Source organism: Myotis nattereri (genome assembly GCF_964212035.1).
Source record: "Myotis nattereri genome assembly, chromosome: 13".
Taxonomy (NCBI): Eukaryota; Metazoa; Chordata; class Mammalia; order Chiroptera; family Vespertilionidae; genus Myotis; species Myotis nattereri.
In genome coordinates, this window is record NC_138088.1 from 42,379,298 (window position 1) to 42,404,020 (window position 24,723).

Here is a 24,723-nt window from a genome sequence, read left to right on the forward strand (position 1 = left end):
TATGACTCGGGCAAGATATTTCCTCTCGTGCTCGCTTCGGCAGCACATATACTAAAATTGGAATGACACAGAGAAGATTAACATGGCCCCTGCGCAAGGATGGCATACAAATTCATGAAGCATTCCTTTTTTTTTTTTTTTAAGATATTTCCTCCTCTTCTGGGCTCAACTTTCTCATGTGTAACATGGGATGGCTGAGATGATCCTTAAGATTCCTTCAACTCTGATCTACTGTGTTCCGGAGCCCTTTTAGGAATAAATTATTCATGACCTTGCTTTTCCAGGTATCTGTCGTCACATTTTCAGTTTATGTCCTGGTGGACAGCAATAATATTTTGGATGCAAAAAAGGCCTTCACCTCCATCACCCTCTTCAATATCCTACGCTTCCCCCTGGGTATGTTTCCCATGATGATCTCCTCGCTGCTCCAGGTAGGAACTTTCACTGCTAACTGATGGCCTCTGAGTAAAAGCCTTAGAGTCTAGAATGACCAGTCTGTCATATCTCATTTCCAGCTTCTGCTGGTAAACGTTCAACCAGACAGATTTGTTTGATCTCTGAAGAAGGATGGTTTGATCTTAGTAAAATCACAAGCTCTCTGAGCCCATTTACCTGATTATAAAGTGAGGATTCTCATCTGCCTCACAGGGAGGCCGTGCAGTCATTAACCCTGTGTACCTGGAACATTCCTAAGCCCTTTTCCCAACTTAGTTTCCACACATTTCCCCAAGGCTCCTGAGGTATTTATATAGCATCAGGGAACTATGGAGCGAAGGAAGAAAAAAGACCCTCTCTCTGTATGAGCCATCTAACGGTAAGACCAGAGGCAATTTGGGAGCCTTAAGCCGTCAGAAAGTGAGTTTGGGGTTCAGGAGGGAACCCTGGATCCTGAAAACTGAGCCTGGTCACTGGGATGGACCAGACCTCAGAGGGAAGACCACCGGGCAGGCGAGGCAGCCAGGCCGGCAGAGAGTGCTGATCTGTGTTCCTCTCAGAGGTGGCTGACTTCAGACCGCTCAGGCCAAAAAAGGCTGGGGTTTAGGAGAAGGCCTCCCTGTCCTACATGGCATTTAGAAAAGCTGGCAGGTATGGCCGGTAAAGAAACAACATGCTCTTTTAGGACTGAGTTTATTATGTAGATAGCGAGAGCAAAAGCGCCAGCTCCCTACGTTCCCGGTCCCACAAGATGGCACTGAGACAAAAGGGGCCAGAGGGCAATGCACTTGGAGGTGGGGGGAGGGGGGTGTTCTGTTTCTGAGGAGCTGGTCCCTGCAGCCGTCAAGCAGGTTTATAGTCTGTGGTGGCACCCTAAGGAGAGGGCAAAGCAGAAAGCCTCACTTCATCAGAACCCAGGTGGTGGCGAGAAACCATCTCCTGACAGCCTCCCTGGCAGACGGGGGTGGGGGAGTGGGAGGTGGGGGGGAGGGTGAGAAACATCCTTGCAAAGCTCCCGGAAATCTTCCCAATGTCTCATGTTCCAGGGGGACCACTGGGTGTCCTGCCAACACACACATCAGTTGCAATTGAAGCTCAACCTACGTGGCCTGTGTCACAGTGCGCCCTGGCCAGTTCCCCGACAGCGTCCCAGTAGTGGCTCCATTAGGCCACTGAACGGGTCCTTGAGGCACGGACTCAGTTAAAGGAGAGCACGCCAGGGGCCTAGTTGCCAGAACCAGATAGAAGTTAGCGTTTTATCTTAGAGAAAGGCGAGGCAGTTCCTGGAACCAGGTGCAAATTGGAGAGAGAGCAGTAGAGTTGCCTCCCTCTCCCTGCCCCCCTCCCTCAGTTTTCTGAAGGATTGAAATAGAGCATCTTATTTATCTCTGTCCGGAAGGACGGGCTGGCTCCCAGGGTTGAGGTGAGGCCGAGTCTGCAGTGCGGGTCAGGAGGTGCCAGGGGCAAGTGGCAAATTATGGGCACGAAGCCTGGCAGATTGACTGTCTCCCTCCACAACCAGGGCTGACGACAGTCACAGTCCTCTCCCTGCTTGTGCTTGTCGTTGGATGTTTTACTCTTGAGATGCGTTGTGTTCCAGGCCAGTGTTTCCTTGGATCGGCTGGAGAAGTACTTGGGAGGGGATGACCTGGACACATCGGCCATTCGACACGACTCTCATTTTGGTAAATGAACTTGGAAGTTGTTTCCAAAACTTATTCACAGCGCTGGCACCAGAACTCTGAAATACAAGGGCTCAGCAGTAGCAAATCGATCGAAAGGGAGAGTGAGGGGACTTATCTTGGACCTACATTTGCATATAAGTGTACTGTTCTTACTTAATTGTGTTTTCACTTAGAACAGCTTGCTTGGCCAGATTGCTAAACAAATTTAAGCCAGCTAGCTGTTCTGAGGATAAGCAGGGAATCCTGCAAAGGATCTAGAGGGCAGAAGTCAGCGTGGAGCTGAGTCTGTGGAGGGGTAAGGTAGGCTGGAGCGAAGGAAAGCGCAGGTTTAACGGTGGGAGGGCATTCCTGGCCAGAGCGAGCAGTTGGAGTGGAATCCAGGGTCGGGAGTAGCTGGATATGTATATATTGTGGGTGGAATTTGTGCCAGGAGACTAGGCGACAGGGCCTGGGAATGTACCCAGAGAGTCTGTAGGTTTGAAATCCAGGCTCAAAACAGGCCTGGGACTCCTGAATCAGAAAGGACTTGGTATACAGGCAACTTCTGGTCTACCCCAGGAGCTTTCCCTAGCGTAGGAGCCCTCACAGGACAGAGATCTGGGGATCTGCTGGAGGAAGCGGAGAGGGACACGCGAGGGCTGAAAGGCAGACAGGCAGGTGGGGACCTACATCTGACTAAAAGCGGGGCCTTCTTCTCAACAGACAAAGTTGTGCAGTTTTCTGAGGCCTCCTTTACCTGGGACCAGGAGACGGAAGTCACAATTCGAGAGTGAGTTGCCTCCTTTCCATCCTGATGTTCTTTACGATTCTCCTTACCTGTCCTGTGATTGGAAAATTCCATCTAACAGAACACATGGGAAGTCGAGCTGTGTGCACATGTTCAGTTAGATAGCAGTGCAGGCTCAGCCGCTGCAAGGATGAGCTGACAGCAAAGATCCTGGGCCTCTTTGCTCTTGAATGCACCTGCCAACCTGCTCTCCTGCTGTGGGACCACACACGTCCAGCTGAGGACCCTGAAGGCACTTGTTCTGCAGATTGTGGCTGCAGGCGGGCAGGTGCCCTGGGTCTCCGGGTATGGTAGAGGATATACACAAGAGCATGAACTCAATTTACGTTCATTCATTCACTTAAGAATGTAATTAAGAACATTGGCATTCCTTTCCCAGAGTGAACAATGGGAACTTTTTCTGTAAGATTCCATTTCAGGACTGGAGTTTTACATCTAAATAACCCATCCCTACATTCCACGCTGCAGCCGCCTTCTCTGCCCTGAGCCAACCCCTTCTGGCCACAGCGTTGCGTGTAATGTGTTTCTTAAGCACTACGTGTAACAGAACACCCAGCCATCCACCAGCTCAGCACACACAACACACCGGGAGCCTGAGACGGCCGTCCTTTTTTCTTCACAACCGGGCACCCCTTCTCATCTCCCTGCTACTGTTAGGCCTTTCCACCCTTCTTTGCTATTTCCACAGCCTTCGACATGGACTCTGGAGCTTGCCCCAGGATGTGTCAGGCCAGAAATTCCTCCCCTGAACCCTCCCAGCCTGAAAGCCTCTCTTTGCAGAGAGAAGACTGGACACAGCTCCCCCTTTGCTAATATAAGCCTAGAACAAGTTCAGCTCAATGGGCAGCTTCGGAAAGACTATGAACAAGTTTCTGAGGTTCTAATATTCCAGGAACTCAAACCATAGGGCCGACACACAGACTTTCTAGGAGTCTAGCCCAGTGTGGATGTCTCCCCAGCCAGACACAGCCATGTCTCAGGGGAGCGGGCAGCAGTCTGTGCTTTCAGCAGGTGTTCCATTGGATGGCTAGTCTCACTGAAGAGCGAAGTTTGGGAAACAATAACCTAGTCCAAGACCACTACTTTAGAAATGAGAGTTCAGAGGACGTGACATTTCAAGATCACACAGCTGGGCAGAGACAAAGCTGGGACTTGAACTCAGGTCTCCAGGCTCCCACTGGGGTCTTGTTCAATGGCACCATGTTGGTTCTAAGAGAATTTTTCCAGTGGAAACCCAAGGTTGGCACAAACAGCTCATAGGCAAGTTGAATACATTAGGACTCACGCTCTAGGCTCTTAGAGCTTAAAAATAAATAATTAAAGAAGCACTATGGAGTCTTGTATACCAAAGACTAATTTTCCAGTCTTGAGAGAAAATCTCCAAATACCAGACTTCCCATAGAGAGTCTGAGAAGGGGCCTGAACTCCTCTTGAATAAGTCCCCTCATCTCCTTCAAATATACTTCTCTCTTTCAGTGTGAACCTGGACATCATGCCGGGCCAGTTGGTGGCTGTGGTGGGCACTGTGGGCTCTGGGAAATCCTCCTTGATGTCAGCCATGCTGGGAGAAATGGAAAATGTCCATGGGCACATCAACATCAAGGTGAGCGGGAATGCCAAGGGGAGGACTGACTCAAATGTGGGCCACTTCGTGCTGGACGGGCGCTCTGAGGACTAGAATCTGACCACCACTGCTGTCAGGTTGCTGTGTAGGTAAAAGGTCTGGGAGATACATGGTCCACTTGTAAACTGTAGATGCTTTGCCTCACCTTACATACATAATCAGACTCAAGGTGGATTCCAAGAATCTGCTTCTTTTTTTAAAAAAATCCTCACCTGAGGATATTTTCCATTGATTTACAGAGAGGGGGAAAGAGAGAGAGAAATATCGATGTGAGAGAAACACACCGATTGTTTGCCTCCTGCACGCGCCCAGACCGGGGAGGAGCCTGCAACCAAGGTACGTGCCCTTGACCAGAATCGAACCCTTAGGTCCACTGGCCGATGCTCTATCCACTGAGCCAAACCGACCAGAGCTAAGAATCTGCATTTTTAATGAGCTACCCAGGTGATTCTCATACGCATACTAAAGTTTGAAAAATGTTGAATAGAGATCTTTCCCTTCAGAGTATCGGCAGTTCTGCTATACCTATATTTGTTTCTGAAAACTTCAAGTTCCACAAAATTGTGCAATAAAAATAACAAGACTTAGGGGAAAGAGTTGTAACCGATTATTAAACTTGTATAACTTTAAGATAATAAACAATGGCAGTAAAAACAGCAGCGCTGCAAAGTCTCTGCTGGCAACTGTTCCCAGCATCACAGTTAGTTCAGCGCCTCCCTTTCCTCCTCTGGGGGCACTTGTTTCCAATACCAAAATCTGATGTAAGATATAGGCATATTTATCAATATGTTTGTTTTGTAAACCTCACCTGAGGATATTTTTCATTGATTTTAGAGAGAGGAGAAGGGGGGGGGAGGAGAGAGAGAGAGAGAGAGAGAGAGAGAGAGAGAGAGAGAGAGAGAGAGATTTCTCGGCTGCCTCCCATATGCATCCCAACTGGGGATCGAACCCACAGCCTTTTGGTATATGGGACAACATTCAATCAACTGAGCTACCTGGCCAGGCAATTATGATGTTTTTAACAGAGAGAAAATGTTTTCATGGCATCCTCATGAGCACTCTCAGCTTCCCCAGAGAGCTACATTAAGGGGAAACTATAGGTACTTTGAGTCATTTAACCAACCGCTACTTGCACCAAAAAGAGGCATGTCTACAGATCTTTAGCTGTTTTCCTTAAGATCTTTATATATTGCTAAGCCTTCTTTTTAATTATGAGAAAGCTCACTCCTGATTGCTTTACATTGACATGTTTGGACCTTTTTAAGAACATCTACTTTATACTGACATTATCCCCTGATTTACCAATAACTAATGAGCTAATTTGCATTAATCCACATGCAGTGTAGCAGAGCACACTCTACAGACTCTTCTCAATTACAGTGTACATTCAGTATTATTTTGTATTAGTTTTAGATGGACAGCACAGGGCTTAGACAATCATATATTTCATAAAGAGGTCCTTCCTTATTTCAACTACCCACCTGCCACTGTACATGGTTATTACAATACTAGGGGCCCAATGCACGGATTTGTGCACCTTGAAAGGAACTGGGGCCATGAGGCTGCAGAGGGCACGGGCATGGGTCTTGGCCCATCCTTCGCACCCTGGCCTGGCCCTCTTGCCGTGGCCCCCAGTCCCCTGCCTGCCAACAGCCCCGCTCCTGCTACCGCCGCTTCCATGCCCTGACACTCGCACCTGCTGACAGCGTGGAGTTATTGGGGCTGGTGCAGCAGCGGGTGTGAGCAGGACCAGTGCCCTCAGCAGATGCAAGTGGTGGCTGCTGCCCTGATCACCCTTCAGGAGCAGGGGAAGGTAGAAAAGCTCTCAGGGGTGATCGGGGCCGGCAGCCACCACTTGCACCCACTGACAGCATTGAGCAATTGGGGCTGGCACTGGGTGCTGGCAGTGGGTGCAAATGCCTGGTGGGACTGCAGCATGTAGGAGCAAAGAATTTTCAGTAATCACCAGAGGTGCGCCCTGATGACAGTGACCAGCGCCCCGCCTTGGTCTGGCGCCCCCACTCACCTGCTCCACCATCCCACCATGGCTGATGCCTGCCATGTTCTGTGCACGCCCCCTGGTGGTCAATGCACGTAATAGTGACCAGTTGTTTGGTTGCTCGTTCGGTCTATTTGCATGTTAGGGTTTTATATATATAGATTATTGACTATATTCTCTATGCTGTACTTTACACCCCTGTGACTATTTTGTGTCTACCAATTTGTAGTTCTTAATCTCTTCACCTTTTCACCCAGCTCCTCCCTCCCTTTTGGTAACTATTAGTCTGATCTCTGCATCTGTGCAGCATCTACAGATTTAATTCTGTTTCTTAACTCCTTTTAGGAAGTGTTTTCTTGCTACCTCATAACTGAGTTTTTCCTCAAACACAGGCTTTTGTCAGGCTCATCTTTCTTTGGACATGATCTGCTTCATGCATCAGCCTGCACCCTAATTCCAATCTCTTAGTCCTTGCTTCCTCAGCTGCCATCTATACCAGGCCCCTGGCAGTGTTATCCCTCAGTTGCTCCTAGTAAACTCACTTGGGCCTGACTAGAACCCTGTTCTAGAGCCAGCACATGCATTCATCCTCCCATTTTCAGGATCATGGCTAGAAAGTGAGAGTCTAAAAAAGAGGACTTTACATGACAAGTAAGACTTCGAGTTCCTTCTCCATGGTTTGTGCAAAAATTCAAATACATTTATACATATCAGATGTTCAGTCAATTTGACATACATTTCTTCAAGTCTAAGTTCCATTTGTTCCTTCCGGCTCCTGCCACCCCGTCCTTCAACCCTGCATTTCTGGAGGTACAACTGTCTTGTGGTCTCATATTTCCCATCTAGGGCACGATAGCCTACGTCCCACAGCAGTCCTGGATCCAGAATGGCACCATAAAGGACAACATCCTTTTTGGATCAGAATTCGATGAAAAGAGATACCAGCAAGTTCTAGAGGCCTGTGCCCTCCTCCAAGACTTGAAAGTGCTGCCCGGGGGAGACCTGGCTGAGATTGGAGAGAAGGTACTTAGAACCTTAAAGGGTGAAGAAATATCAAAGAAAAAATGTGAGGATGGCAAAGGAGTACATAGGAGTAAAATAGCTGACCAATTTCGGTGGTCATGTTGGGAATAAACACCAGAAAACATGAGTTTGTACAGTATTTTATACAAATATAGTAATCCAGAAATTTTAAATTTGGTACCTGGAAGCAAATACAGGGATTATGTACTCTGAAGGGAAGAGGAGGGTAGGACTGGAGAGGTTAAGTAACCAGTGACTGGCCCCAGGTTGATGTCATGGCGGAGGGACAGCAGCAGGACCAGAGCCTAGGTGTCCTGCCTCTACTTCTGTACATCAGCAAGGGTCAGAGAAGGGTTCTAGTAACCTGCTTTGAACAGACAGATATTGAGTGTGAATTATTTCCTGATGTTATTAAATGCCTTTCCTAAAAATGGATATTTAATGACGACTGCATATTTTATCCATTGTATGGATAGAGAATAATTTGTTTAGAAAATCCCTGATTATTACATATTTAGGATGTTTTCATCCTCCCTCCTGTTAAAAACAAAATTAAACCAAGTGCAGTTGAAGGTCTGATTGACTTGATTATTTATGAATGAGACAGAATCCCACCTAGCAACTCCAAGGGCACTCAAAGTGTTATACAAAAATAGAAAGAAAAAAAAAAAGGGTGGGGAAAGAAAGCTATTAGAAAAAAATAAATAAATAAATAAATTATCTGGGGGCACCCGAACATCTGTTTTTGTTTGTTTGTTTTGTTTTTGTGTTTTGGGTGTTTTTTTTTGTTGTTGTTGTTTTTTGGAGGAAGAGGCCAGGGAAGGGTTTCATCATGCAGAAAGCCTCTCCTTCCTGGGGCGGGGGCGGGGGTGGGGTGGGGTGGAGAAGGCCCACAGGACAGACTACCTCCTTGGCATTGCCTAGAAAAGGTCACCCGGGTTGACTAAGTGTTTCTGGGAGAGGTTGAAACAGAAATTAGCTCAAGTATTACATCTAGGTTTGGTGTTCTGGGCTTTAGCACAAGTGACACCATTTGGGCCTGTGGTTCTCTCTTGAACAATCCCCATTATTAAAACTGCCTATAGCAGTCTTTGAGGACAAGGATCTTGAAATGTTGGAAGACCCGTGAAGATACAGCTCTAGAGTGATTTTGTTCATTGATTCAACACACATTTACTGAGCACCTATGTGCCAGAGACTGTTTCAAGTGCTGGAGTTACATCCATGAACAAAATAGAGAAAATCTGCCTGGTATAGCATCACATTCTTATGGGACAGGAAGCAACAAAAAATAATAAGTAAATTATACAGTAGAAAATGGTAAGTCGGGCCTGCCTTTAATTATTGGGCCCAAAGGGTTTTATTTGAATTAAAGTTGCTTTTTGTATAAAGGAAATTGAAGACTTGTAAGCCCTTAATACCTTATTGAGAAACATCTCTTTCTTACCCCTCCTCAGTAGCCTCCGTGCAGGCAGGACTGGGGCCCAGTGCTTAATAGAAATGCTTTTCTTCTTCAGGGTATAAATCTCAGTGGGGGTCAGAAGCAGCGCATCAGCCTGGCCAGAGCTGCCTATCAAAATGCAGATATCTATATTCTGGATGACCCCCTGTCGGCCGTGGATGCTCACGTGGGAAAACACATTTTCGATAAGGTCTTGGGTCCCAATGGCCTATTGAAAAGCAAGGTGAGGAATCATTTCAAGTGGCAAAGCCGTGAGGTATGTGTTTCGGGGGCACACATCTAGGTCAGCTGCAGTCCTGAAGCAGATTTCCTTATTTTACCTGCCCCCCGGGCTGCTGAGGAGACAGTGTCAGACTGGTCTTCCAGGAGCTAAGCCCATAAGGGCTCCCATCTTGAGGTCATGGCAAATTCTAGCTTATTCTGTGGCTTGGGCATTGAGCCCATTAGGATGATTGATTATGAGAGAGAGCACATTGAGACCTGTGGTATAGTAAGGCTGATTTGGTTTTTGTTTCCAGTTCTTGGCACAGAGCTCATAAACTTGGAATTTCCTGAGTGATACTAGGAGTGTCTTTTGTTATTCCTAGTGAGCCCCTTTAGAGAACATAGGATTCTATGCTAATAAGTGACTTAGTCTACAAGTCTGATAAGTCTAGGCTAATAAGCTCTCCCATCCCAACAGTGTCTGTGTTGTGGACAGAGACAGTGGGCTTGGGTTTTCTCTCCAGAGGCTCTCTCAACCCCATGGCCCCTGTCTGAGCTTCATTAATGATCCATGAGTGTTAGTCTTCCTTTGAGTGGAACCCCTGTGTCAGTAGTCATGTGATTTATCAATAGACAGCAATACAAGGAATGTCATATCCCACACCAGGGAGGACCTGGGCCAAAGACAAAGTTTCTTGTTACACAATGTCACTAACATGCTGAAAGAATCTGGGCAGTTTGTTTGTTTGTTTTTAAAGGTATCTTTATTGATTTCCAAGAGGAAGGAAGAGGGAGAGAGAGATAGAACCATCTATGATGAGAGAGAATCATTGATCAGCTGCCTTCTCCACGCACTCCACAGGGGACCCAGCCTGCATCCTGGGCATGTGCCCTGACTGTGAATCAAACTCTGATCGTCTGGTTCATAAGTTGATGCTAAACCACTGAGCCACACTGGCCGGGGTGGGCAGTTCTTATTAGCTCAGTTCGTTAGCTGGTTAGCAAAAGGGGCAATTGGTTAGCTAGTTATTTAGTTAGTTATGTCCCGGGACATTCCTAAGCCAAACTCCTGGCTACCCAAGAAGCTGGAAGAGAATGTGTGTTATGCACACCTCATTGTCACTATAAAAAATCTCCAAGTATATACACAATGATGACAGAAATCTCTCTCTCTCTTTTTTGTTTTTTGTTTTTTTTTCAGGAGTCTCATCTTACACATGGGTCAGGTTTTAGGATGAGGTGCTGGGAAGGAAAGAGGAAGTAAGAGAGGCCAGGTGGTCAGGGCCACATTTTGAAGCAAAGCCCCATAGTGAATTGAGTCATCCTTTTTCCTTCTTTAGAGTAGGACGAGGAAGGCGGCGGACACAGGGTTATCAGCACAACTTACTGTTATTTTTACAGACTCGACTCCTGGTTACACATAGCATTCACTTTCTTCCCCAAGTGGATGAGATTGTGGTTCTGGAGAATGGCACCATCTCAGAGAAGGGGTCCTACCGTGCTCTGCTAGCCAAGAAAGGGCTGTTTGCTAAGAACCTGAAGACATTTGTAAAGCAGGCGGGTCCTGAAGGAGAAGCCACAGGTATGTAAGGACAACTGGAACGGGGACAGAATTTGGGTATGGCAAGGAATGGAAGTAGTGAACCGATATCTACCTCCTGAACTGCTCAGTATCCAGTGAACTAGATTTGAGTGTGAATTACCCAGAGATCCAAAATCTGTTCTTTCTGTGTTGTGTCTCTGTAAAGAAGCATGGACATAGGAACTCTATGCCTGAGCCGAACTGGAGGTTCATCCTGCTTATCTGGTCATTGACATGTAATCAAAGGGCACGCTTTGGAAGGGTGTGACTGGAGTTTGGGGTGATCAGCCCTTGTGGAAGAAACACCAGTGGCACAAGGAGCCCACTTTTAGTGATGCCTTGCTTTAACTGCTTTAAGTCACATATCCCACATCACCCACCACCAAACCCCTTAAAAGAACTGCCTGGACAGCTTCAAAGGCTAATACTAAGTCCTTGATAAGTGTACTGCTAAATTCTTGATAAGCTCTAACAAAGGAATCTTGACTAATACATCAAAAACCATTGGGTGTTTTGAACCAGAAAAAATCATGATAGTTGCATAATATAACTCACAGTATTACCACAGAAATAGCCCCTAAAACCACCACCATTGGGGTCGCTGGTTAGCTTCCATCAGTAATGGAGTCCTGTTCCCAAGAACCTTGGGTAGTCTTCTGCGTAATGCTGGGTATTCTCTTCAGGTAGCAGTTATCAGCAGAAGGTCAAGATTGAGAAAGCAAGACCTGGAGGGCGCTGGGCCATTCCGGAAGTCAATCAATAGAGAGAGTTACAGAGCCTGCACGTGGGAGCATATTTAGGCTTCAAGGTCAAGACAATGATGGTTTAAAACCATCCTGGGGGCACAAGAGAAGGAAAAAGAGAAGACCAGGAAGACTGTATGCCTTGGAGGGACAAGGCAGGAACAAAGAACAGGATGGTGTGGGTGGTGGGGATCCAGAGCCAGCCCAGGAGAGTGAGGCAGGGATACCAGGAACCAGCAGAAAGGAAGGGGTCAAAGCTTTCCATCAACCTTTATGTGCTCCAGGGCATGAATATCTTATTCCCCTGCTTTTTCTTTCAAGGTTTTGGTCAGCTTCTTTTTTACCCCAACTTTTTTTAAATTAGTCTTTATTGTTGAGATTATTACAGATGTCCCGCTCCCCCCCCCCCCGCCCCCATAGCTCCCTTCCACCCAGTTCCCACCCCACCCCAGGCCCTCACCACCCTATTGTCTGTGTCCATAGGTAATGCATACATGCATATAAGATCTCTGTCTAATCTCCTCCCACACCTCCCCACAGCCCCTTCCCTCTGAGAATCCTCAGTCCATTCCATTTTCATGTCCCTGATTCTATTCCATTCACCAGTTTATTCTGTTCATCAGATTTTTTATTCATTTGATTTTTAGATTCAATTATTAATAGATATGTATTTGTTGTCACTTTGTTGTTCATATTTTTTTTATCTTTACCTTTTTCTTCTTCCTCTTCTTAAAGAATACCTTTCAGCATTTCATATAATACTGGTTTGGTGGTGATGAACTCCTTTAGCTTTTGCTTATCAGTGAAGCTCTTTGTCTGACCTTCAATTCTGAATGTTAGCTTCGCTGGATAAAGTAATCTTGGTTGTAGGTACTTGCTATTCATCACTTTGAATATTTCTTGCCACTCCCTTCTGGCCTGCATAGTTTCTGTTGAGAAATCAGCTGACAGTCATATGGGCACTCCCTTGTAGGTAACTAACTGTTTTTCTCTTTCTGCTTTTAAGATTTTCTCTTGTCTTTTGCCCTTGGCATTTTAATTATGATGTGTATTGGTGTGGTCCTCTTTGAATTCCTCTTGTTTGGGGTAGACTATGCTTCCTGGACTTGTAAGTCTATTTCTTTCACCTGGTATGGGAAGTTTTCTGTCATTATTTCTTCAAATAGGTTTTCAATATCTTGCTCTCTCTCTTCTTCTGGCACCCCCATAATTTGGATGTTGGTATGCTTGAAGTTGTCCCAGGGGCTCCTTACACTGTCTCCATATTTTTGGATTTTTTTTCTTTTTGCTCTTCTGGTTGGGTGTTTTTTGCTTCCTTGTATCTTTGACTTGATTCTTGGGATCCTCTAGTCTACTGTTGAATCTCTGTATATTATTCTTTATTCCAGCCAGTGTATGCTTAATTTCTGACTGGTTCTTTTCTTTCTTTCTTTCTTTTTTTTTTTTTTTTTTTGCATTCTCACTGAGATCCTTGAAGGTCTCACTAAGTTCCTCGGAGGTTTCTAGAAGATTCTTGAGTAACCTTATAACTGTGGTTTTGAACTCTATATCCAGTAGTTTGCTTTCTTCCATTTCTTTCATTTGTGACATGTTTCTTTGTCTCTGCACTTTGGCTGCTTCCCTATATTTGTTTCTATGTATTGGGTAGCTGCTAAGTCTCCTTGAGTTGATAGAGTGGCCTTGTGTAGTAGGTGTCCTACAGGGCCCAGTGGCTCAGCCTCCCCAATCACCTGAGGTGGACATTCTTGGTGCACCCCTTTGCAGACTGTGTGCACAGTTTTGTTGTAGTTGAACCTTGAGTGCTGTTGATGTCACTGGGAGGAAGTGACTGTGGGGACCAGCTGTGACTACAGTGGAAGAGCTGCTGTGCAGGAAACACCCTTATGGAGCAGAACTTGCTTCAGTGGGGCTTTGGTGCTCACTGAGTCTGCCCCTTGAGTGTGTTGCTTATGGATGTGAAGAGTTGTAATCTGGTCTCACACTGACCACTGGGTACACTGGCTCTTGGATCTCCAAGGAGATGCAAAGTCAGCCACTGCCTGGGGCCACCCAGCAGGAGCTACAGAGAGATATGAAGATTCCCCCTCTTTGTATCATGTTTGGAAGTGCCCAGACAAGGCCCAGCTGTGAAGCAAGGCAGGATGGTGCTGGTGCCGGGTCTTGGGCCTTCTATTGATAGGTTTGGGGCTCCCTGACCTACCTGCAGCTTGTTTGATAGAGTTTTAGCCTGAGAAAGGACAGGCCATTCATATGTGAAAACTGCTGCACACAGCTTGGGTGGGGTTGCAAATTGGGTGGGGTGGGGTCTCAGGGAATCACCAGGGCAAAGAAAACAGAAATGACTGCCAGCCAGCCCTGCACTGGGAGGTCCCAACACAGGAACAATGACAGCTGTGAGCACCTCCATCTGGAAGAAAGCTGCCTCCGAGTTCCTGCCCTGATGCCAGACAGTACAGTTTCTCCCTGTATGTGTCTGGGTCCCCCAGAGCCTCACCTGGCGCTGGAGCTCAGAGGAAGTGGGAGCTTGTAAATTCAGTTCACGGTGCTGGCCTTTTAAGAAGAGCAGCTGGGTCTCCGGCAACCTGTGTGTCACTCAGCCCCAATCTGCACTGGTTTTTACAGTCCATAGTTCTTATTGCCCATAGGGACTTCTTTTCCCAGCTCTGAAACCCTGGGCTGGGGGCTGGTGTGGAACTGGGACCCCTCACTCCTCCAGGCGGCCTCCACAGAGGCAATCTCCCTCCCGATTAAAACGGCACACACGGGTGCCAGACGAGCTCATTCCACGCTTCCACACCTCCTACCAGTCTCAAGGTGCTTTCTTCTTTACCTGTCTAGTTGTAGTACTTCCACTCAACCAGCTTTCCAGCAGTTCTGGATGATAGTTGTTCTGTATTTTAGTTGTAATTTTGATGTGGTTGTGGGAGGCAGCAAGTACAGGCATTTACTTATGTCGCCATCTTGGTTCTCTCTTACCCCAATTTTTATGACAACCACAAGTAAGCTGTGATGTTAAGCAATTGCTACTGATTGTTTAAGGTAGCTCCAAGTCAGGTCCAATAAAGACCAGCCCTGTGAATGGGGTTTTCCAGGGAATTGTCAGACAGGTCAAATAATAATTTTCCGGGGATGAGGTGTTTGGGGGAGTTCTAAACCAGTCTGTTCTCTCCAGCAGCTGCTAGGCTACTGTTTTTCGTGGTTACCATGATTATGAGGTTGTTGGTTTTCTAAGCTACAACAGATCTGAAGAGAGAGGGATGGGAATGTAGTAAATTAAATAATCACAAAACTTACTAGTCTTACTAAGATTTGGTTATTTTTATTAAATAAATGTTCCTTGGATTGTTGCAAGCTCTTGGCTAATTTTAGAGTTACAAAAAAGTTGATTTGGACAATTTTTTGCCAGTATTCTCATTGATGTTATGGAGGTAACAATTTCTTGAGATCCTTACTATACCATTATGTTGCCCAGGTTATGTCTACATTTTATTTTATTTTCAGCGATTTTTAAGTGCTTTAAATTTATAAAAGTTTGTCAAATTATTTGAATTTCAAGAGCATTTTAAAATTTATACTTACCTCTTTAGTCAATTCTGGAGATTATAATTCCTGTGTTTGTCTACTATAATCCTTGAAACTTCCTTCCTGCTTCAAAGGAACTTAGAAGCTTCTGGGAATATTTTTCTCCTTTTGACCATTTTACTTTTAGGTGGAATATTAACTCATTTCTTCTTCATCCTGGTATTTCTCCATGAGTAAATATACCAAAAAATAGTATTTCTGGAGTAAAAAATTCCAGCCTATGTGTACATCTGGGATTTCTTGCTGAGCCCAGCAATATCAGAAAAGACATCTCTCCTTGTTCATATGGCTGTGAGAGCTTTATGCACTCTCTCTAACCTTTGATGTGTCTCTTAGTCAATGAGGACAGTGGAGAAGAAGATGACTATGGGCTGATGACCAGTGTGGAGGAAGTCCCTCAGGATGTAGCATCCTTTACTATGAACAGAGAAAACAGCCTTCATCGAACACTTAGCCGCAGGTTGGTCATCTACTCAGCTGGCACCCATCATCCCTTCCATATTTCCACTTGATCATTCTCTTTTTCTATGTGGATAGTGGACACCATGGACACTCCCAACTCTTCCTTTGTTTCCTTGTCTGGGGAAGAGGGTTGGGGTTGTGTGATTCTCCAAGGCCACCTGCTCTGAAATGAATGTTGATGCAATCAGCGTGACTGACACCTGCTTTTAAGAAGACCCTCGGGATGCAGCTACATGCTCAGGAAAGCCTTCCCCCTTTCAATTTCTCAGATCTAGGTCTAGTAGCAGGCGCCTGAAGACCCTGAAAAACTCCTTGAGAACTCAGAATGTGAATACCCCGAAAGAGGAGAAAGAACTAGTGAAAGGACAAAAATTAATTGAGAAGGAATTCATCCAAACTGGAAAGGTGAGTACAACAGTGAAAAGTACCATTAGAGGTGATATAAGGCTTGGGATCCCAACATTTTAAAGTTTGATGACTTGAATACATATCTACAAAAGGGCTATGTCTTATGCTTGCTTTGCACGTCTTTAAATTCATCACTGAAATGTTGGCAGGTACTCAGAGCTTTCCATTAAATCATATGTTCATGAAGAATGGCATGGTTCCTGTGACTATCTTCATAGCACATTTCAGGAGTGTTTGATTCCATCCTCATATGTGGAGCAAATAGCAAAACTGCTTTGAGATGCAATTCTGGGAGCCAGAGGACACTAATCCATCAACCTCAGTATACAATTCAAATTAATAAAAGTTAAAATTAAGGTCTTAAATTTAAGGTCTTAACTTAAATCCAAATTCCTAAAACAAATTCCAGTCTCTGCAGTATAACTCCATTTGTCTCACTCCATTTTTCTATCTTCCCCGCTTAATTGCATGATTATTTACTTTGCGTTGTATTTAAGCATTGATTATTAGCCTGGCCCAATGCACAAATGACAAGCACAGACACCAAATTCTGCTACCCGCCATCCATTTTCCCAGGGACTTCACTCCCCCTGTGATTGGTATTCTAGGTAATTCTCCACCAAAAGCCTTTAGGAATTCTACTAACATTGGCATGGGGGCTTTGCAGGTCAAGTTCTCCATCTACCTGAAATACCTACAAGCAGTAGGATGGTGTTCAATTTTCTTCATCGTCTTTGCCTATGTAACCAGTTTTGTGGCTTTGATTGGATCCAATCTCTGGCTCAGTGTTTGGACCAGTGACTCTAAAACCTTCAATGCCTCCAACTACCCAGCCTCTCAGAGGGATATGAGAATTGGCGTCTATGGAGCTCTGGGATTAACACAAGGTACGTCTGATGGCTATGATAGCCATTTCTTACATAATTTCTCTGATCAATGTACTTTGCCTGGACTCAGGGAAAAAATTGCCATTATGTCCGAGGCACAAGACTTCAGGGATCCATATGCACAGCACTGACTGAACTGGTTCCATTTCTAGGTATATTTGTGCTCGTAGCAAATATCTTGAGTGTCTATGGTTTCACACATGCATCAAACATCCTGCACAAGCAACTGCTGAACAATATCCTTCGAGCACCCATGAGTTTTTTTGACACAACACCCATAGGCCGGATTGTGAACAGGTTTGCTGGAGTAAGTATGTCAAGGGCTGTAAGGTTATGCGTGTGTATGCTGGGAATCTTTCTATTCTGCCCGGGAAAGACTGCTCAGGTCCCCTGGGCAACACTGTGTAGTTCCAGTTCTTTTGTCCATCAGCATGCAAATTATTTATTTGAGTACCTTGTGTGAGGTCTCAAAGATCCTATGAATACTGGACCGAATAAGTAGCTCGCCATCTAATGAGTAAGACATCCAAGGAAATAAAGGATTGTAATAAAATGTGATAAAACCCAAATAACAACAATGTGTACAATAGTGTTCTGGGAGTATGAAAGAGTGACAGAGAAAAGAGGTATTAGCTCAGTTTGGGTGATTGAGGGTGGCAAATGTGAGAAAAGGTGAGACTTGAGTTTAGTTATAGAAGTTAGCTAGGGAGATGGTGGGGACAGGGGATAGCTGGGTGGCAGTAGAAGCAGGATGAGAAGAATTAGTCCTTTATTACTGGACATATTATTACTTGCATTCTGATGTGACTTTGGGGAGGGAAATTAGACTCAAGAGTCATCCATTCTGTAGGATTCTCTTAGAAAACTGTTATCCCTTATCCAGTTTGGCACACTTCAGAGATAATATAGACTCAGTAATTTGATACTCACTTATTACTAATCCTAGAATCAATATAATCTAAGAAACATAGGTAAGGGAAACCCAAAAATATAATCCATTCCTGTGCATATTAAATCATCCATCCATCCACCCACCCACTCATTTGCTCATTTATACCCAACATGACATAAAGGTGATGTGGTAGTAAGACCCATTCGTTATCTCTAGTTAGAACACTGACCAGGCAGGGGTCATATTCAGTCTCCATCTCCTTATCCCTTTGAAGCTCTATGCTTGACAGAAGAAACAACTTTCCATTCCTCATTGGGCCGGCGGTGGGGGGGGGGGGGGGCGGCGGTGAGGACGGGGGAGGGGGGGGGTTGCGGGAGGAGGCGGCGGTGAGAGGTGACAGGGCTTCTTCACTGGAGCCTCCAAACAAATGTTTATCGAATGGTTGTTATACGCCAGGCTCTGTTCTAGGTACTCAACAGAATTAGGCCCTGTGTGAAGTTGGAATAATTGAACTGGCTTGGTTATAGAGGGGCTTACCTTGTAAGGCTCTATTAACTTAGGGTGGTTACGAATGGTTTCATAAATTTGACAAATGGGAATTTCACTGAAAAGAGTAAAAAACCTTTGACAAATGTATTAAAGGATGACTACCATATCTGTTTGGAATGATTTAGGAAGATAAAGAAATTACAGAAATAAGATTTGTTGTTAGCATGAGCAGAACAGTCTATTGCAAATGAATATCATGAAATGATTACATGAAGGAATCACTGAGATCTCAGAATTGAGCAAGTTTCCGCTGGAATCAGGGAAATCTAAAATGCCATGGGAACTCATTAATACACCATCTCGCCTAATTATGTGTTCCCAGGATATTTCCACCGTGGATGACACACTCCCCGTGTCCTTGCGCAGCTGGATTCTGTGCTTCCTGGGGATCGTGAGCACCCTGTTCATGATCTGCTTGGCCACTCCAGCCTTCATCATCATCATCATTCCTCTCGGCATAATTTATGTGTCTGTTCAGGTAGGTTTGGAAATGGCTGGGTCTCCTCTCCTCTCTACATATAAAAGCCCAGGCTCCTTCCTGAGAACCTGCTCTTTTGTTTATTGCTAGTCACTCACTCCTCTCCAGCATCTTCGTCATTTACTCCTATATTGATATCCCCAGGAGCCCACAGACCACTATCTGAAGCTGAAGTATCAGCACCAAGTAGTGTATGGGTCACAGCAGAGCTCACATTAACTGCAGTCCCACTAGTAGCTTAACTGGGGCATATTTATGTTTAGGTCCAAGACCACTGTGAGGTTAGCTCTGTTCCTCACCAACCTCAGATCTTTCCACCATCCTCTTCCTCTGGGCTTCTCTCATCATTCTGCTAGCCAGAGGGGAGGCTGGAGGCTTCTGTCCTATTCAGATGTAGGCTGTGGCCATCAGGGTGAAGAACATTGCTAAGAATCCTGAAACACCAATCATAAAAATATATGCACCCCTATGTTCATAGCAGCACAATAGCCAAGTGTCCATTCATAGGTGAGTGTATAAAAAAGAAGTGGTACATTTTTACCATGGAATACTATGCAGCTGTAAAAAAGAAGGATCCTTTACCCCTTAAGACAGCGTGCAGGGCCCTAGCTGGTTTGGCTCAGTGGACAGAGCATCAGCCTGTGGACTGAAGGGTCCCAGGTTTGATTCCAGTCAAGGGCACATGTGCAGGTTTCAGGCTCGATCATCCCCTGTAAGGGGTGTGCAGGAGGCAGCCAATCAATGATTCTCTCTCATCATTGATGTTTCTATCTCTCTCTCCCTTTCCCTTTCTCTCTGAAATCAATAAAAATATATTAAAAAAAAAAAAAAAGACAGCATGTAGGGACCTGGAGAGCATTAAGCTAAGCAAAATAAGCCAGTCACAGAAAGACAAACATCACATGATCTCACTCATATGTGGAATCTAATGGACAAAATAAACTGATGAACAAAATAGATCCGGAGACATTAAAACATGCAACAGACTGACAAACTTCAGAGGGAAGTAGATGGGTGAGAAGATATTAACCAAAGAATTTATATGTATATAGTAGAGGCCTGGTGATGAAATTTGTGCACCGGGGCAGGGGGATCCCCTCAGCCCAGCCTTCACCCTCTCCAATCTGGGACCCCTCGGGGGATGTCCGACTCCCTCTCACAATCCGGGACTGCTAGCTCCTAACCGCTCACCTGCCTGCCTGCCTGATCGCTCCTAACCCCTCTGCCTGCTTGTCTGATCGCCCCTAACCACCTCTGCCTGCCTGCCTGATCACCCCTAACTGCTCCCCTACTGGCCTGATCGCCCCTAATTGCCTCTGCCTCACCCTGCACCCGGGACCCAGGATTCCCTCCTCTGGCCGGTCGCAGGCATCTGGGACCCGTGCTTCCCTCCCTCTGGCCAGCCGCAGGTACCCAGGACCCGGGCCTACCTGGTCCCCATTCCTCTCTCGTGAGCTCATTTGTGCTTGGCTGGTCCCCATTCCTCTCTCCCCAGTGTTGAGTGTCTGAGCCGTTAAGGCGTGACGGTGTGAGGATGTGATGACCATTTGCATATTAGCTCTTTATTATATAGGATGCATAACTCAGGGACAGACAATAGTGTAGTGAAGGCCTGGGGAGGGGTGGGTGCGGGGTGGAGGGAGTCAGTGAGGGTAAAATGGGGGACCTCTGTAATACTTTCAACAGTAAAGACACATTTTTAAAAAGGGTGACGAATACTGGGTCAGGGTCACAAGGGAAGCAGTGTGGCATATGGGGCATGACTGTGTGACTAACTCACTCATTACTTTCGGGGTCCAGATATTTTATGTGGCCACTTCCCGCCAGCTGAGGCGTTTGGACTCAGTCACCAGGTCCCCACTCTACTCTTTCTTCAGTGAGACCGTGTCGGGTTTGCCTGTCATCCGTGCATTTCAGCACCAGCACCGATTTCTAAAACACAGTGAGGAGCTGATTGACACTAACCAGAAATGTGTCTATTCCTGGATTATCTCCAACAGGTGAGGCTTCCCCGGGTATTTACCCAAATGTGTGCTTTGGGGTTCTGCACGTTGGACATTAGCTGCAGGGGAACAGACATGGCCAATGATATGAAAGTCACTCTCGCCAAGCACGCCTATTATGTAAGTAGAGAGAAGAAAGCATGAGCTTCGGAGTCAGAGGCTGGGTCCCTGTGCCTGCTCTGCCATTTACCAGGCTAGGTGAATTGCCTCCACCTCTCTAAGGGAAGCCTCATATTTTTTTTTTCCACAATGGCTGGAACACAGCCTCTATCACAGGCGTTGGTGCAAGTCAAATGACCCCTGTGAGCATTGTGTGACCCAGGTGCTACACAAGTGTCGGGGGACCTGGGCGTTCTCTGTTTGCTTCCCTGGGAGTGAATGTGAGATTCTCCACAGGCAGGGCAACTCTCTGTAGGGTGGTGGAAAAAGAAGAAGCTGGAGAGAGGAGAGCTGGGAATTTTCAGGGAAAGCCAATGAAAAGTTCACATCCTGTGGGTGAATTCCCGAGAAAGGTGAGCATTCTTCACTTCTCCGGCATCACTGGACCCTGGCAAAAAGTGGCAGGTCCTTGAAGGAAGAAGGTTTTGTAGAGGAAGTGAAAATTCTCGAGTGCCTTCCACATTGTCTTGAGATATGAAGGGCAGGCTCATGATCTCAGTATTAGTTGGAACATGGAGAGGTCAGGAATTTGATTGTAAAGATATTTGATTTCTTAGGTACGTTTCAAGAAGGAAACAGGCATATAGATCATTCCTATTGGATGCTCATTGTAAATATGCATCATATTTATTTGTGCAATGCTAGGTTTACAGATTCAAATTTCTTTAAATACGTTTTATTTGGAAAAGTCAATTTTTTAGAAAATATATTTTTATTGATTTCAGAGAGGACAGGAGAAGGAGAGAGAGAGAGAGAGATATTAATGATAAGAGGGGATTGTTGATCAGCTGCCTCCTGCATGCCCCCACTGGGGATCAGGCCCGCAGCCCAGGCATGCACCCTGACCGGGAATCAAAATGTGACCCCCTGGTTCACAGGTCAATGCTCAACTACTGAGTCATGCCAGCTGGGCAGAAAAGTCAATTTTTATAAATTATGTCTATCTCTGTCCTATTCGGTTCTCTGCAGTTGATCACTCTATGATCAAGTCGCACCTAACCTCTCCCCACCCCACCCCCATCTTCTTCTCTACCTTTTCAAATCATGAAATCAGACAGGATACATTGAGCCCTGCTGTGATGCTACATGTGGATTATCTCTGGCATTATTTTCCTTGCCTAATCAGAAGAAATCACTTGAAACATTTGTTAAAAATGCAGGTTCCCGACCCCCATTCTAAGCCCCTTGAGTCAGAATTTCTTGGGGAAGTGTCCAAACATTTTTTTTTGCATGGTTTTGTATATTTTTAACAATTGCCCCAGATGATTCTTAGGATTTGGCAAGTTTGGGAGACATTGAACCATAGGATTCCCTTAGTTTAGGAAACTCCTCTAGTATCTTTAAAATGCAATTTATTTTCTAAAATCCAACTTGACAGACTTTAGGAACACCTGGTATAGTCAAGTCAAAGCACCTGCTAAGAACACCATTCTACCAACTTGAGCCCCCTGAGAATGTTCTAGAAACATCTATGGGGCTAGGTCAGGTAAGAAAGTGGATACCTCTCGGTAACACCCCTCTCTGGCTCTGTTGTCCCACAGGTGGCTTGCAGTTCGTCTGGAGCTGGTTGGGAACCTGATTGTCTTCTTTTCATCCTTGATGACAGTTATTTTCAAAATTAACCTCAGCGGGGAAGTTGTGGGCTTCGTTCTGTCCAATGCACTCAATGTGAGTCTGAAGGTTGGGAGTTTGGTTAAATTAGTGCACTTATTCTTAAGTTGTGTCTAGAGTATGCCGTGAGGTCCATGCTCTGATTCTTTTCTAGATCCAGAGGCACTGGGGAGACTGAGGTTCAAACCCTGGCTCCGTCTCTTACTGACTGTGTCACCCATGGACATGCTCTTCACGCTTTCTAAATAGGTTTCAGTGTCCTCTGAGCATAAATGTTGTTGCCCTTGGGAGTTAAGAAAGCAATTTCATATGATTCAACCGAATAGTTCCTTGTCTCTTTGCCTCTTTGCTTGATTCTAGTCGAAAGAGAGAGTAACTTAGTTTCTTTTCCATAATATAGCAGTAACCAGAAAGTCTTTTGAACAAATAACTTCTATGATTGTTTTTCTTAGATTACAGAATAATTGAAGGTAATTCTAATAAAGAACAGAGAGCCCAATAAAACTATCTATTGCATCCCCAGTGTGGCTAGGGGATAAATGTTAAGATATTATTTCCTAGCACCTAAGACAGTGGTTGGCACTACAGTAAATATTCAATAAGTGAGACTCATTTAATGAGTCATTGGGCCATCTTTCATGGTATCTCTTTGAACTTATATACCAGAGGTTTTCATAGCTACCAGCACACTCTACATGGTTCTGTCTTCAGTAGAAGATAATGAGGCCCAAGGTGGTCACAGCGGGCACCCAAAAGGACCCAGTTGTTCACCAGAATGCCACTCGGTTTGTGCCACTGCTTCTTCCTCCACCCATTTCTAGGCTTAATAACCCAGGAGAGATGGGGCAAGGAATTAGAGAATTTTTGTACTGAACCAAAGCATAAGCATTCAATATCAAAAGTTTCATGTGGCTCAGCCTACACAAAGCGGTTACTCTCAGTCCCCATGACCCCGTGCTCTCCTCTCTAACCACCATTCACTCAATGGAAACACCCAGGTTTGAATCTTTGCCTGAATGAAGCCTGCATATGAGTAATCTGCAGATTCCCCAGCCTCTAGACTGGCCTGGATCATGACAGCCCTCTTACTGGTGGTTAGATACATCTTTGTAATGGCAGGAAGGCGCCTGGAGTTTACTCTGGTAAAGGAGGATGAGGATCCATGTGGAGCCCGAAACCTGAACATGTGTCCTGACTGGGAATCAAACCGTGACTTCCTGATTCATAAGTCAACTCTCAACCACTGAGCCACGCCGATTGGGCCCTTGTTTCTTTTCTTATGCTCCCCCTTTGCAGAAGGCCCACCACCCTTCCCACAAAGAACAGTAGGCTTACAGACAAGAAGGCCAAGTGTTGCCCTAACTGGTTTGGCTCAGTGGGTAGAGCGACAGCCTGCGGACTGAAGGGTTCCAGGTTCAATTCCAGTCAAGGGCATGTACCTTGGTTGCGGGCATATCCCTAGTAGGGGGTGTGCAGGAGGCAGCTGATCGATGTTTCTCTCTCATCGATGTTTCTAATTATCCCTCTCCCTTCCTCTCTGTAAAAAATCAATAAAATATATTTTTTTTTTAAAAAGAGGGCCAAGGGTTGGTCCCACTCCACCTAAGCCAGCTTCTCTAGCCCCAGTTGTAGCCCAAAGTCAGCCCAGACACCCTTTCGCGTGAGCACCACACAGTTGTCCTCCAGCCATTTGATACACTGGTCTCCATTCCTCCCCAAAGAGGTGAACATTGGTACTTTCACGCCCCTAGCTCCCTCGTAGAGCTCGGCATAATGCTGGGTGCAAAGTAGGCACTGGATTGACCTTGTGGTTTGATGAGTTACGTTGGTTTCTGAGCCTGACGTGATCTTTGGTCTTCTGGTTTTTCTGTAGATCACACAAACCTTAAACTGGCTAGTGAGGATGACGTCAGAAGTCGAGACCAACATTGTGGCTGTTGAGCGAATAAATGAGTACATAAATGTGGAAAATGAGGTAAGAGGGCATGAGAGGAAGGCAAAGAAAAAGGTGTGGGTCCCTTGAGAGAGCATCTTCTCCTGGTCTAGAAGATGTGGTGTCTATAAAGGTCCTCCTAAAAGTTTCCCCTGTTCTAACTCAAATGGCCCAATTTCCTGAAACTTAGAATAGGAAATGGTTTGGGGGAAGTC

The 24,723-nt window shown here is 45.6% G+C and overlaps 1 protein-coding gene across 1 annotated transcript in view; it reads left to right on the forward strand.

The window, feature by feature from the left end:
* Positions 1-24,723, forward strand: part of ABCC2 (ATP binding cassette subfamily C member 2) — a gene marked incomplete at its 5' end in the record, with an annotated part of 60,914 nt that overhangs the window by 28,721 nt on the left and 7,470 nt on the right. Inside the window, 15 exons of the mRNA XM_081104429.1 lie at positions 285-431; positions 2,036-2,120; positions 2,823-2,889; positions 4,384-4,510; positions 7,377-7,553; positions 9,071-9,238; positions 10,621-10,801; positions 15,463-15,586; positions 15,858-15,993; positions 16,664-16,883; positions 17,036-17,190; positions 18,647-18,802; positions 20,603-20,802; positions 22,506-22,632; positions 24,449-24,550. Of these exons, the coding sequence (XP_080960555.1) occupies positions 285-431; positions 2,036-2,120; positions 2,823-2,889; positions 4,384-4,510; positions 7,377-7,553; positions 9,071-9,238; positions 10,621-10,801; positions 15,463-15,586; positions 15,858-15,993; positions 16,664-16,883; positions 17,036-17,190; positions 18,647-18,802; positions 20,603-20,802; positions 22,506-22,632; positions 24,449-24,550 (2,172 nt within the window). The remainder of the gene's footprint in view (positions 1-284; positions 432-2,035; positions 2,121-2,822; positions 2,890-4,383; positions 4,511-7,376; positions 7,554-9,070; positions 9,239-10,620; positions 10,802-15,462; positions 15,587-15,857; positions 15,994-16,663; positions 16,884-17,035; positions 17,191-18,646; positions 18,803-20,602; positions 20,803-22,505; positions 22,633-24,448; positions 24,551-24,723) is intronic.